Genomic DNA, 12,585 nt, shown 5'->3' on the forward strand with positions numbered 1-12,585 from the left:
TTCTACTCAGAACCAACAGTAAATGGGATTTCCTCTGTGCATTCAATTTGCTCTTTCATCAACCTGAATTTTCTCATTTTTTTGGTGAGACCTGACAGCTTCTGGTTTGAAAAATCCTTTGGAAAGCACAAGAGGAGAGCAAAACTGCAGAGAGGTTATCAATCTTTATCACCACGGGGTTATCAGTAAATGTTTATCAATCTTTAACACCAACCAGTAAAAAATCCTCATTAAAAGGACCCAGCCCTGCCAGATTCCCTCTGCTGCTGCTCCTCTCCAACCCCAGCTCTGGGCAAATGTCCCACAAAAGGTGACTGAGAGCATTTAGAAACACAAATAATTCACTTTAGAAGAAAATATCTATAAAAATAAAATCATTTTTGGGTTGGGAAAGAGTGTTTACTCCTCCACGCAGCAAATCCTCTCCTCTCCACCAGGCAGCAGCAGAAAGAAAACCCTTCCAGTACTAACAGGATACATGATGAGTATTTTAGGAGCCTTTTAAAGCAGAATCCCACAGTTTTTATGGGACAAAAATCCCATAAAATTTTGATTTATGGGAATACAGCATCAGAGAGAATTCCAACCTGTGCAAACATGTATTCCAGGGAATTGGCATCCAGGATGGGGGTCCCCTCTGGGGCCAGCTTCTTGTCATAGGCCTTGGCCCTCCTGGGGGAGTGTCTCCACACCGAGGGCTCGCTCTCGCTCGTCCCGTGCCAGTTGGTGAAATAGTATCTGCCAAAAAAGCCAGAAACCTGAAAAATGCCTTGGGAAAAGCCTCCATTTCACAAGATTGTCTGGGTTTTGAAAAATAAAGCAGTTCAAAGCAAGAATTGGTCAAATTTCTGCCCAAATTTCAAGGTTAAGTAGTGCAACATTCCAGCACATTCCTGGCCTGAGGAACTGGGGGAAAATATACAGTTATTATGAATTATTAGGGGTTTTTTTTTTGGTGGTTTTTTTTTTTTTTTGTTTTTTTTTTTTTGTTTTTTTTTTTTTTTTTTTGGTTAGAGAGATGGAGCACGTCTCCTGTGACGAAATACAGATTTGGGAATGTTCACCTGGAGAGGAGAAGGATGCAGGGAGAGCTCAGGGCCTGAAGGGGCTCCAGAAGAGCTGCAGAGGGGCTGGGGACAAGGACAGAGGGATGGGACACAGGGAATGGCTCCCACTGCCAGAGGGCAGGGATGGGTGGGAGACTGGGAATTGAGAATTCCTGGCTGGGATGGAATCCCCAGATTTGCTGTGGCTGCCCCTGGATCCCTGGCAGTGCCCAAGGCCAGGCTGGAGCAGCCTGGGACAGTGGGAGGTGTCCCTGGGATGGGATGGGATGGGATGGGATGGGATGGGATGGGATGGGATGGGATGGGATGGGATGGGATGGGATTTAAGGTCCCTCCCAGTCCAAAGCAGTTTGGGACTGACATTTATGAAGCCCCAAATCTCCAGTGTCAAGGCTGGAGGGGCCCAGCCTCAGTGCAAAGTCAGGATCTTCAACAAAATAAAATGAATATTTTTAGTTGAGTTTTTCTTAGGCAGGAACTCCAACCCAAAACTGAGCCAGAAACTCCTGACAAGAACCAGAGGAGCCTCCAGGACTGCTGGGGCTGAGGGCTGGAGAGCAGAGCACAGCAAACCCTGCTGAAACCCAGAGGAAATGACTTTGCTTCCCTGTTCTCCTGCAGAAGAGGAGTCAGAATTAACAACTGCAATTCTTCTGTTATTTCCTGAAAATAATCATGGGCAAGGTCTGTGCATTGTTTGGGACTGAGAGGAGACTCTGCTCCTTTCCCTAATTAACTGCTCTGATTAACACCACAAAAACAATTGGGGCCCCATTGTTTGAGGGATGGGGAAATCAAGGAGAATCTTTTCCTTGGAAAGCTCCAGGGCTTCCTGGGAGACATTTTGGGGATTTCACTTCCACAACAGGAACAGGAACATGAATTTCCCCATTCCCAATGAGCTGGGGAGGGAATTGTGCCCCTGAGCCCCAGCCCTCCCTCAGAGCATCTTCCATCATCACTCATCATTAGCTTAGATATCTCTATAAAATTTTACAAAATAAATTTAATCAATTTTTCATTATTGCATATAATATTCTAAATATAATATAATATTCTAAATATAATATAATATAATATAATATAATATAATATAATATAATATAATATAATATAACTTATATAATGTTATATGATATTGTATTACATATTACATTATTTATTATATTATATAATATTTTATTATAGATTATATTATTTTTTTATATTATATAATATTTTACTATCAGAACCCATTCTTTGCTTCCAAAATTTAAAAAAAATTCCTCCAATCCCTACAAAACCCATAAGTTTACCTGTATTTTAACAAATACAAAATCTAAGCACATTTCAATAAAAAATATAAAGCTCTGTCAAGTAAAAAAAACACTAACCACTCCACAAACAAAAAATACACCCACACAAATATAGATTGCATAAAAATTACAACCCTTGTATTTCACCCACCTATATAGTTATATAAAATGTATATAATTTTATATAATTTTTTATAAAAGTTTATATACATTTATAATTTTATTTCTATAATTTATAAATTTTATAAAAATTTATAAGCTTGAAGTTCCTTTATAAGGATAAAAACCAGTAGTATTATAATTTTTTGATAAAATAATAAGTAAATAAAATATAAAATTCAGTCAAATATATATACAACAAATAATTAGCAATGTTATCAATACAGTATTCATAATTCAAACAAGAGGGGGAGATGTTAAAACTCTAGGTATTAAAAAATTTAAACTTTCTTTACTAAGAAAACACAAATCCACAAAATACCACAAAAATACTACAGAAACCCACAAACTACTACAAAAATACTACATAAACCCACAAAATACTACAGAAATACTACAGAAAGCCACAAAATACTACAGAAATACTACAGAAATCCACAAAATGCTACAGAAATACTATACAGATAATAGAAAAGTACTGCGGAAATCCACAAATACTACAAAAATACTACAGAGATCCACAAAATACTACAGAAATCCACAAAAATACTACACAAACCCACAAAATCTCACAATCTGCCTCCAAAACCCCTCCAGAAAGGAACTGGATCCCTTTCCCACAGCAAAACCCAAACCCACCCATGCAAGAGTTAAATTCTCCTCCTCTCTGAGCAATGACTCCAGGATATTACAAAATCCTGGGGTTTCTCATTTTTAAAAAAATGCAATAAATAGAACTTGAGGCAAGTGAGAAAACCACAGGGAACTCAGAGAGTTTCTGTGAAAAGTCCTTTTAAACATCACCAAAATGCAGCAGCATCTGGCACTGATTTAGGGCAGAGGAGGAGAAATTCACACAGAAAACAAAAAGTTCTCAGCAGAGGGAGAAAAGTCAAAGCCCCACAAACATCTCAGCCCAGGCACATTGTTCATTTTAGAGATTTCATTAAAAAGGACATGACAAAAACCTATCAATGTAGGCAAAAATAAAATTTCATTTCTGAATTGTCATGTACAGTTAATCCACTCCTCTATTTCAAAAAAAAAATTAAATTTTTAAAAAATTAAAATTTCCTTTTTGAATTATCATGTATAGTTAACCCATTGTTCTATTTAAAAAAAAATAAAAATTAAAAAAATTAAATTTCATTTCTGAATTATGATGTACAGTTAATCCACTGCTCTATTAAAAAAAAAAAAAACAAATTAAAAAAATTAAGTTTAACATTTAATTTTGTTTTTACAAATTCATTTCTGAATTATCATGTAGAGTTAATCCACTGCTCTTTTTTTATACTAAATTTTCTCTTAAACAAAAACATTTTTAAAATTTAAAAAATTCATTTCTGAATGATGATGTACAGTTAATCCATTGCTGTATTATAATTTATTTTTTTTTAAATTCACTTCTGAATCATCATGTAGAGTTAATCCACTGCTCTATTAATTATTTTAATTAATTTTTTTATTAAAAAATTTTAAAAATTCTTTTCTGAATGATCATGTACAGTTAATCCATCAGTGTATTAAAACATTTTAAATAATTTTTAAACTTTTTTTTTTTAAATTTCATTTCTGAATGCTCATGCACAGTTAATCCACTGCTCTGGAACACTTCAAATGGAAATTCATAAAAGCACTGACACAAACCCAGTGGTTTAGAGCCAATTTTTCAATTAACTTTGACCTTGCTCACTCCCAGCTTTGTGAAAACAACTTCTCGTGCTTTTCCAACTCTTTTTTTTTCAAGATTAAACCCCAAAGATGCAAAGAAATCTGGAGATGTTTGAAGCTCCTGCTGCTCATCTCTCCTCTAAGCTGTGCAAACCCAGCTGCTGATTTTGGTGTTGCCTCCCTGCTTCTCCAGGGAGCTCAGAAGGAATAAATCCCATTTTCCAGGTGTTCCCTTACCTCATGCGATAATGGAGCCTGAAGGATGACTTTTCCTCCACCTTGAAGACCTGGTTTGGTGCATACCAGAGCTTTTTGTTCTCATCATACAGAGCAAAGAGGTTGTGGCACAGAGGGGACACAGCTGGCACAAAAACACACAAATGGATGAATCACAAAGCTCCAGGGCACATCCACGCCCCAAAACACAAAAACATAAAGCAAATATTGGACCATGAAAAGAAAGTGATACTGGGATCAGCCTGAAACACATATTGGGGAGGAAAGGTTGAGGTGGAGCTGTTACCTAGGTTCAACCCATGGGGTTTGGGGTGGATAAAACAGAGATTGCTGCTCTTAAAGTGATCCTCAAATCCTGATTTTGCCCAAAGTCTAAGCTCCAAAGAAATTACTTAAAACCTTCATTTTGTTCAGGTCACAGAAAAGAGAGTTTTACCAAACCCACAACTTTGTTCTCAATTTTATTTTGTTAATAAATTCAACCCCCAAAGGTGAAAGGAGGTTTTGGCAAACCAGCAGAAAGCTTTGGTGGTTCCACAGAGAAAGCTTTGGTCTGTTCCAGCTAGGAACAGACTGTGACACCAACGGGCTGATCTGATTTAACTCTGCATTTACTCCATCCCAGATCTCTTTGGGATGGATGTTTCCTCCATCCCAGATCTTTTTGGGATGGATGTTTATTCCATCCCAGATCTGTTTGGGATGGATGTTTCCTCCATCCCAGATCTCTTTGGGATGGATGTTTCCTCCATCCCAGATCTCTTTGGGATGGATGGATGGATGGTTACTCCATCCAAGATCTGTTTGGGATGGATGTTTCCTCCATCCCTGATTTCTTTAGGATGGATGTTTCCTCCATCCCAGATCTGCTGGAATTCCTTGTCCCAGCTCTGGAGCAGCTGTGGGTTCACAGCCCCCAAGGAGCAGCTCCTGCACACCAACATAAATAGGTGGGTGTTAAATACCCCTCACTTCAATCTTTTAAAGAACAATATCAGCACTCCTTTGGTGAGGTTTGTCCTGCAGATTTCCATCATTTCACCCATTCCCATGGAAGAGGAGCAATTAGGCAAATGAGCTGAAGGGGATTCCAAGAATCAAAGAAAACATTTGAGACCTGCAGGAAAATTCCTGCCCAGTTCCCCCATTCTCACCCCACAGCAGCTGGGTAAGGTTTGGTGTTCCATGGGGAAAGAACCTCAGAACTGTAAATACAAAATCCCACTGGGCTGTGAGATCAAAGAGAGATGAAATCCACTTTTCCTGTGGAATTCCAGGTGTTTGCTGAGCCCCAGCCCAGAGGGAAGAGCACAGCACAGCCCTGCCACGTGAGGGATGCACACGAGGTCAGAGCAGCTTAGTGGGGATTTACTGGGATAGGGAGGCTCCTCCTTTGCCTGCCCCACAGAGGATGCCTGACTGGCTGCTGCCAGGCCCCTGGGAGCTGAAATGAGCCCAAACACTCACAGCACTTCTGGGCAGCCTCAATGCACAGCTCCTCCGAGGTGAACTCCCCACTGGAGTAACAGAGCGGGGCTTTGTCCTGCAGGTAGAAGAGGATTTCCAGCCCCTGGTGCTGAGCCTCCAGGTTGAGCTCATTTTTCTTGGTGCTCCTCATTTTTGCACAGAAAGCCATGGCTTTGCAATCTTCTTTTACGTTGAGATACTGGGAGTGCAGAGAAAAGAGCAAAGGGAAACGTGAGGGGAGTTGGGATTGTCAGGACACAAACCCATCACTGCTGGCTGGGCACCACCATCCTCCAAACCCTCAGGTGAGGATTTATCCAAAACCAGGTGAAAACAGGAAAAAAGAAATGTCAGTGATTATTCTGGTTCTGGGAACTGTGCCCCAAATCATTCCCTCCTCTTCTGGTGGTGCCACAGCTTTCCTGCAAGGTTTCTCTCCTCAAAGCAGAAATAACTTCCACATCCTTCAGCACCTCCTTGGCTGAAAAACAACACTTGAGCCTGAGTGATTTAAACAGCTCATTTGATGTCTCCTTCTTTAAAAAATCAGCTTCTATTTTTACAGCCCCGTAACAGCAAAATATTTCTCATTGTTTTCTCCCCTCTCACCCTTTGTGTTTGAAACTGCTGATGGTTTATGAGTCATGGTGTATTTTATAAGATTCATTGGCATTTATTTTTTATTACTACTTCTCTGTCTCTCCAGGAGGAAAGGGTAGCACTGAGTAGGTTTAATGCAAGAGCTTTTAGATTGCCAAGGATGCACAACAGGGCAGCTCTGACTCAAAAGAAAATTGGTTTTCATACCCAGTGCTTAAATAGAAAGAGCAGAAAGTTATTTGAGTTATTTGGGTTCTTTGTTCTATGTTTTTCTAAGCTTTAAAAAGCCCAAACCACCAATTTTATAGTTTATGAAATTAATCCTCCCACCAAAAAAAACAATAAAAAATGAACCCCCTAAAGCCAACACACCTGCATTTATGTGCCTGTGGGATCCTCTACACAACTGAAATGGGTCTTCACTCTCCCCAGGAGAAGCTTCACTCTCACTGAAAAAAAAAAAGGGAAAAATAAACATTATCAGGAATGGCTTTGTACAGCTGGAGGCACAAATGAAATGGTCAGGCTGATAAAATTCCACCTGCAATCCTAGGGAACAGATTAATAATAATAATTAATAATAATGAAAATTATGATGATGATGATGATGATGATGATGATAATAATAATAATAATAATAATAATAATAATAGCAGTAATAATAATAGTAATGATAATAATAATAATAGCAGTAATAATAATAGTAATGATAATAATAATAATAACTGAGACCTGGATTTGGCCTCAGCCAAGCCAGCCCCAGGAACCACCCAGGAGAGGAGTTTGGGCACACCCACTGATCCCTTCTGACACTTTGGGGGCACAGCCTGAGGAGCAACCAAAAGCCAGGGAAACCTTGGTCATTCCCTGGATTTCCCCGTTTTCAGTCTGGAATTGTTCTCCTCACAAGCCTCAGCTGTGACACCACAGGGACATTTTCCTCTGTGCTTCACCTCCTCCATGCCTTCATTCCTCACATTTTTCATCAGATATTAATTCCAATTTCATCAGATATTAATTCCAATTCTCCCCTGCTCTCTGTTTTTCCCTGCCCTCCCAGATTATCATTTAAAATGTGCCCAAACTAAACCTGACAGTGCTGCTGCTTTGGGAACCCTCACCCATCACTCATCTGAGGCTGAAGGTTCCTCCTCTTCCAGCCTCCCTCCCTCCTCTCTCCCTCCTCCCCAACCCTGCCAAAATGTGTTTCACATAAATGGGTGTTTATTATTTTTGCTCCAGCAGTGTGAGTTAATCTGACCTAGCAGACTTCAGCAAATATTGCTTTAAAAGCCTGAGGCTCAGTCTGGGAGAAGTCAGACAGAGCAACACAACTTCCCTGGTGCTTGGGAAGAGCCAAAAAAACCTGATCCCATCCCAGAAAAAAAATGATATTGTAGAGCCTGGCACACATTCCCAATTAAATTGCATTTTTCTGCCATCTCTGCCACTTGAATGCTGAATTTGAGGTTCCAGACTCATTTTCTTGGCAATAATATGGGGAACAAGAAATTGAGAGTGTGATTTTTGGCATATGCCCACAAGCCAGGAATTATTTCTGAACAGCACCATAAAACTGAAATGCAAAAGGTGAAATATATTAATATGAATCAATATTATAATAACATTATTTGTATAATAAATAATATTTATAAACATTTTATATTAATTTTATTTCCACACAGCACCGTAAAATTGAAATTAAAAAGGTGAAATATATTAATATCATTAACATGAATTAATATTACATTAATATTATTTATATAATAAATAATATTTATACATAATTTTATATTAATATTATTTCTGCATAGCACCATAAAATTGAAATGCAAAATGTGAAATATATTAATATGAATCAATATATTATTTATAAAATAAATAATATTTATAAATAATTTTAATATTAATATTATTTCTGCACAGCACCATAAAATTGAAATGTAAAAGGTGAAATATATTAACCTGAATCTCATTAAAACCCCCTTTTAAATTACATATAACTGAAGCTCAATAGATTTTAATGTCTGTGTGGGCCTAATGTTAAAAAGATGGTCCAGATGTTTTAAGATGTGAGGGGGAATATAAAACCACTGCCTTTTACAGATCCATAAATCAAACTTCTTGTTTTTCAACAGGGCAGCTTTGCTTTGGTTAAAAGCTCCTCCTCTTGGTTTTAGTCACAGCAATTCCCAGAATGCTGAAACCTTAAAGTGCTGCTTCATTTACAAAACCTTCTGGGTTTGAACCAAACAAACCACCATCCAACCCATGATTTATTATTTCCTAATGGGCTTCCCAGACATTCCCTGCTCATTGTCAGGGATTCACCTTTCAAAAATGCATTTTCATCTTCCACAAAGGCTCCTTCGAGCCACACAAATTCCTGCTCTGTCTGAGCATCCTTCTCCACACCTACACAGTCAAATGCTTCCTCTCTGAAAAGTGATTTTTATCCTTTGCCACTGTCTCAGAGCCCCACAATTGTTATTTGTGTATTTTTTGTCTCTTCCCTACCCCAAGGGATGTGCTCAGTCCCTGCTGCATTTGCTTTTTTCAGGCATATTTTAATTTCACTTCATTTCTGTTTCTCCCAGTGGAAGGAGCTCTTTGTGATGCATCCTCCAAAATATTTTTGGGAATGCAGGATGGCTTTTCTTGAGCTCCCACTCCCCCAGCAAAGGCTTTTCCTGCTTATTTAAAATCCTGAGCCACCCATGGCTGGCCAAGGGAAGCCAGGTGAGGAATTATATATTATCCAGAGCCCTCAAAAACTTCTGATATCACAAAGAAAAATGAAATAGGGGGAGGGAAGTCTAAAGGTGGGTTGTTAATCAGTTTGGCCATTAATATTAGGATATTTGATAGAGAATAATATTTGGTAAAAACTCAAGTTCCTGGCTATGATTTGCTACTTTTGAAACCCAGCAGCTCCAGCATTTTTAAGGAAAAAACCAAATGTACAACAGTATTTGTTAAACACCACCTTTAGACTAAGAAAAGGCAGATGCAGAAATTGAATATTTTTGAAACTCTGCGCAGATCTCCCTTGGGCCAGAAGGATGCTGCTCCCCCAAGCCCACAGTTCACCATAACCCAAGATATCCTGGAAGCCAAATGCAAAGATGGAAGGTCCATTGCAGGGGCAAAAGTCCCTAAAATACGAATGCAGGAAAATCCCAGCTAAAATGTGACCAAGCCATAACTCACTCTGAAGCATCATTTGCAAGTTCTTCCTCTTTTTTGCCCTCTCAGCCAATCTAGTTTCAGGTTTCCTAACCTCTTAGAGACTGAAAAGTTAGATATATGAGCACAGGCTATTTGTTTTCCACAGGATTCTCTCACCAAATGAGCATTTAATTTGTATTAATTATTTATTACTGTGTTTATTCCATGCTTTTACTCAGAGTGATCACATCACAGGCTGTTTATCCCAAACCAGAATTAACAATTCCCCTTGGGTTTTTCTGTGCAATCCATGCTGTGATATGACTGATCCACACTGTAAAATTGTGTTTTAAAACAGGGCCAGGAGGGCACAGAATGGAAATTTTCACCAGGAGTGGTCCATGTGCAGTGAAGTTCTCAAGAACTGAAAACCAGCCAGCTTCATTAGCGTCACACTACTATTAACAGCTATTAAATATTTCCATTTTTAGCTCTCCAGCCCTGAAAGCAGAAGAGCCCAACTCCTGGTGTGCTCTGAGCGCTGCCCAAGCCCAGCCCTGCCCTGCTGCACCCTGAGGACTGACCCTGCTCCTTTCCAAGGCATTTTCAGCCACTTCTCTGAACTCCGTGACGTGTCACCAATGTGGGAAAAGGTTTCCCAGCCCTCTCAGAGAGCTGGGTGCTCATTTCCCACCTTTATTGTTCTGCCTGCAATGGCTGGGGCAGATGCAGGAGGCACAAAAACACAAAATCCCATTTTTTTTCTGTATTACCTGCTCCTTCCAGCCTGGTTTTCCTTTGGATACAGACTGGGCTGCTATAATGACCAATTTTTCATGGTTGGTCGGGTGGGAAGTGATGTTTAAAGGTCACAACCTGTCTGCAATGAGCAGAGGCATCTTCAGCTATGTTTTTATATCTTATAAATGTGTGCTTAATTCTCTTTCATCCCCAATTTCTGGTATAATAACTTTAAATGATACAATTCTTGGGGTTTACAACCAATTATTCTGTTTTTGTACAGTCAACCCCAAGCACTTCTCTGCTAAACCCAAATCAATTTCCTTGGAGGCAAAGGAAATTTATTTGGGTTTAGCAGGGAAGTTCAATTTCCATGAGGCAAAGAAAGCCTCAAGAAACCTTCACAGAAACCTTCCAACAACAACCTGATCTTTTTATCATTAAGTTTTAATTAGAGAATTAATTTAATTTTGATAAGTTTTTCCTCACAACTATCTAAAACCAGCTTTATTGCTCAGGCTGATGCTGACGGGGCTGAAGGGGCAATCCAGCGCTAAAGTGATTTACACGGACAATTTGTTTTTATTCCTGCCTGGGACACAGCATTAATGATCCTTTTCCTTCCTTGATGTTCTCCTCTCTGCTCCCTGTGCCCAGGCAGCTTGGGGCTGAAGATGGGATGGGAATTCTCTGGAGAAGAGCCACGGCCCCTTCCCAGCAGAGCAGAGCAGGGCTCCGGGAAGCGCGGCCCCTTCCCGCTGGCACGGCGCTGATTCCAGCGTTTCCTGAGGGCACCTCAGGCAGACCTGTGCGAGAGCTTCCAGGGAAACCATCCTGACACACATCCCAGGGGTTCCTCACAGGAGAAAGTGTAAAGGGCTCTGCAGGGCTTCTTCCTGAGGCCTGACGAGGCACTGACCCCAGCAGGTCACTGCAGCAGGATGTGGCAGCGCTCCGGAGAAAAGTTAAACTTCCATGGGATGAAATTAATGGGAATGAGGCACTGGGAGCGGGGAGGGTCACGCACAGCAGCCCTGCTCATACACAGAGAGGAGGGCTCAGCACACACCAGCCCTGCTCACACACCCCGGCCCTGCTCACACACCCCGGCCCTGCTCACATACACAGAGAGGAGGGCTCAGCACACCCCAGCCCTTGTCACACACAGAGAGGAGGGCTCAGCACACCCCAGCCCTGCTCACACACCCTGGCCCTGCTCACACACCCCGGCCCTGCTCACATACACAGAGAGGAGGGCTCAGCACACCCCAGCCCTGCTCACACACCCCGGCCCTGCTCACACACTGCAGCAGCTCCAGAGCGTCAGTGCAGCACACACTCAGCAAGAGCTGGATCCAGGGAATGGCTCTGCCTTCTCCAAGAGAGCAGAACACGCTGCAGTCAGGGTGCAGATCCATGGAATGGGAAGAGTGGAGAAGAAGGGGGAATGGAAGAAAACCCAGCCCAAAAGGAGCCATGTCTGTGCTGACTGGGAGACCAGAGCAGGCCAACATCACCACACAGATGGACAGGGAGACACTGGAGCAGCCCTCACAGGGTTTGTGTTCCCAGCCCCATGAGGCTGGAGAGGGGCTGGAACACAAACCCTGTGAGGAACCCCTGAGGGAGAAAAGGAGGCTCAGAGGTGCCCCCATCACTCTCACAGCTCCTGGAAGGTGCCTGTGCTCACCTGGGGCTGGGCTCTGTCTGCAGCAGCACTGACACGGCCAGAGCACACAGCCTCGAGCTGCACCAAGGGAAATACAGGCTGGAGAGCAGGAAAAGCTTTTCACAGAAAGGTGATAAAGCTCTGGAATGGCTGCCCGGGGAGGTGGTGCAGTCCCCATCCCTGGTGTGTTTAACAAAGCCTGGATGTGGCACTGGGTGCCAGGGTTGAGTTGGGGTGTGGGGCTGGGTTGGACTCGATGATCTTGGAGGTCTCTTCCAACCCAGGGATTCTGTGATTCTGTGAACTAACTCTGTGTGGACACAGCCAGGGCAGGCTGGAGCAGCTTTCCTAAGCAGCAAAAGCCACCAGGAAGGAGGTGAGGCAGTTTCATTGTCACACCTTCCACGCGCAGGTCTGTAACTGGAGAATTCCTCCCCTCTTTAACCAGGAAGGAGCCAGAGAGGTCACTTCATCCTGTTCTCCTGAGCCTTAAGATCTCAGAGATCCC

The 12,585-nt window shown here is 41.6% G+C and overlaps 1 protein-coding gene across 1 annotated transcript in view; it reads right to left on the reverse strand.

Moving 5' to 3' along the window:
- JAK1 (Janus kinase 1) overlaps window positions 1–12,585 on the reverse strand; it is a 54,220-nt gene that overhangs the window by 22,400 nt on the left and 19,235 nt on the right. The window contains exons 2-5 of the mRNA XM_058030261.1: window positions 6,872–6,948; window positions 5,900–6,098; window positions 4,433–4,556; window positions 588–738 (exon numbers count right to left, since the gene is read on the reverse strand). Of these exons, the coding sequence (XP_057886244.1) occupies window positions 588–738; window positions 4,433–4,556; window positions 5,900–6,098; window positions 6,872–6,877 (480 nt within the window). The 5' untranslated portion in view covers window positions 6,878–6,948. The remainder of the gene's footprint in view (window positions 1–587; window positions 739–4,432; window positions 4,557–5,899; window positions 6,099–6,871; window positions 6,949–12,585) is intronic.

This window comes from Melospiza georgiana, chromosome 9 (assembly GCF_028018845.1).
Source record: "Melospiza georgiana isolate bMelGeo1 chromosome 9, bMelGeo1.pri, whole genome shotgun sequence".
Taxonomy (NCBI): domain Eukaryota; kingdom Metazoa; phylum Chordata; class Aves; order Passeriformes; family Passerellidae; genus Melospiza; species Melospiza georgiana.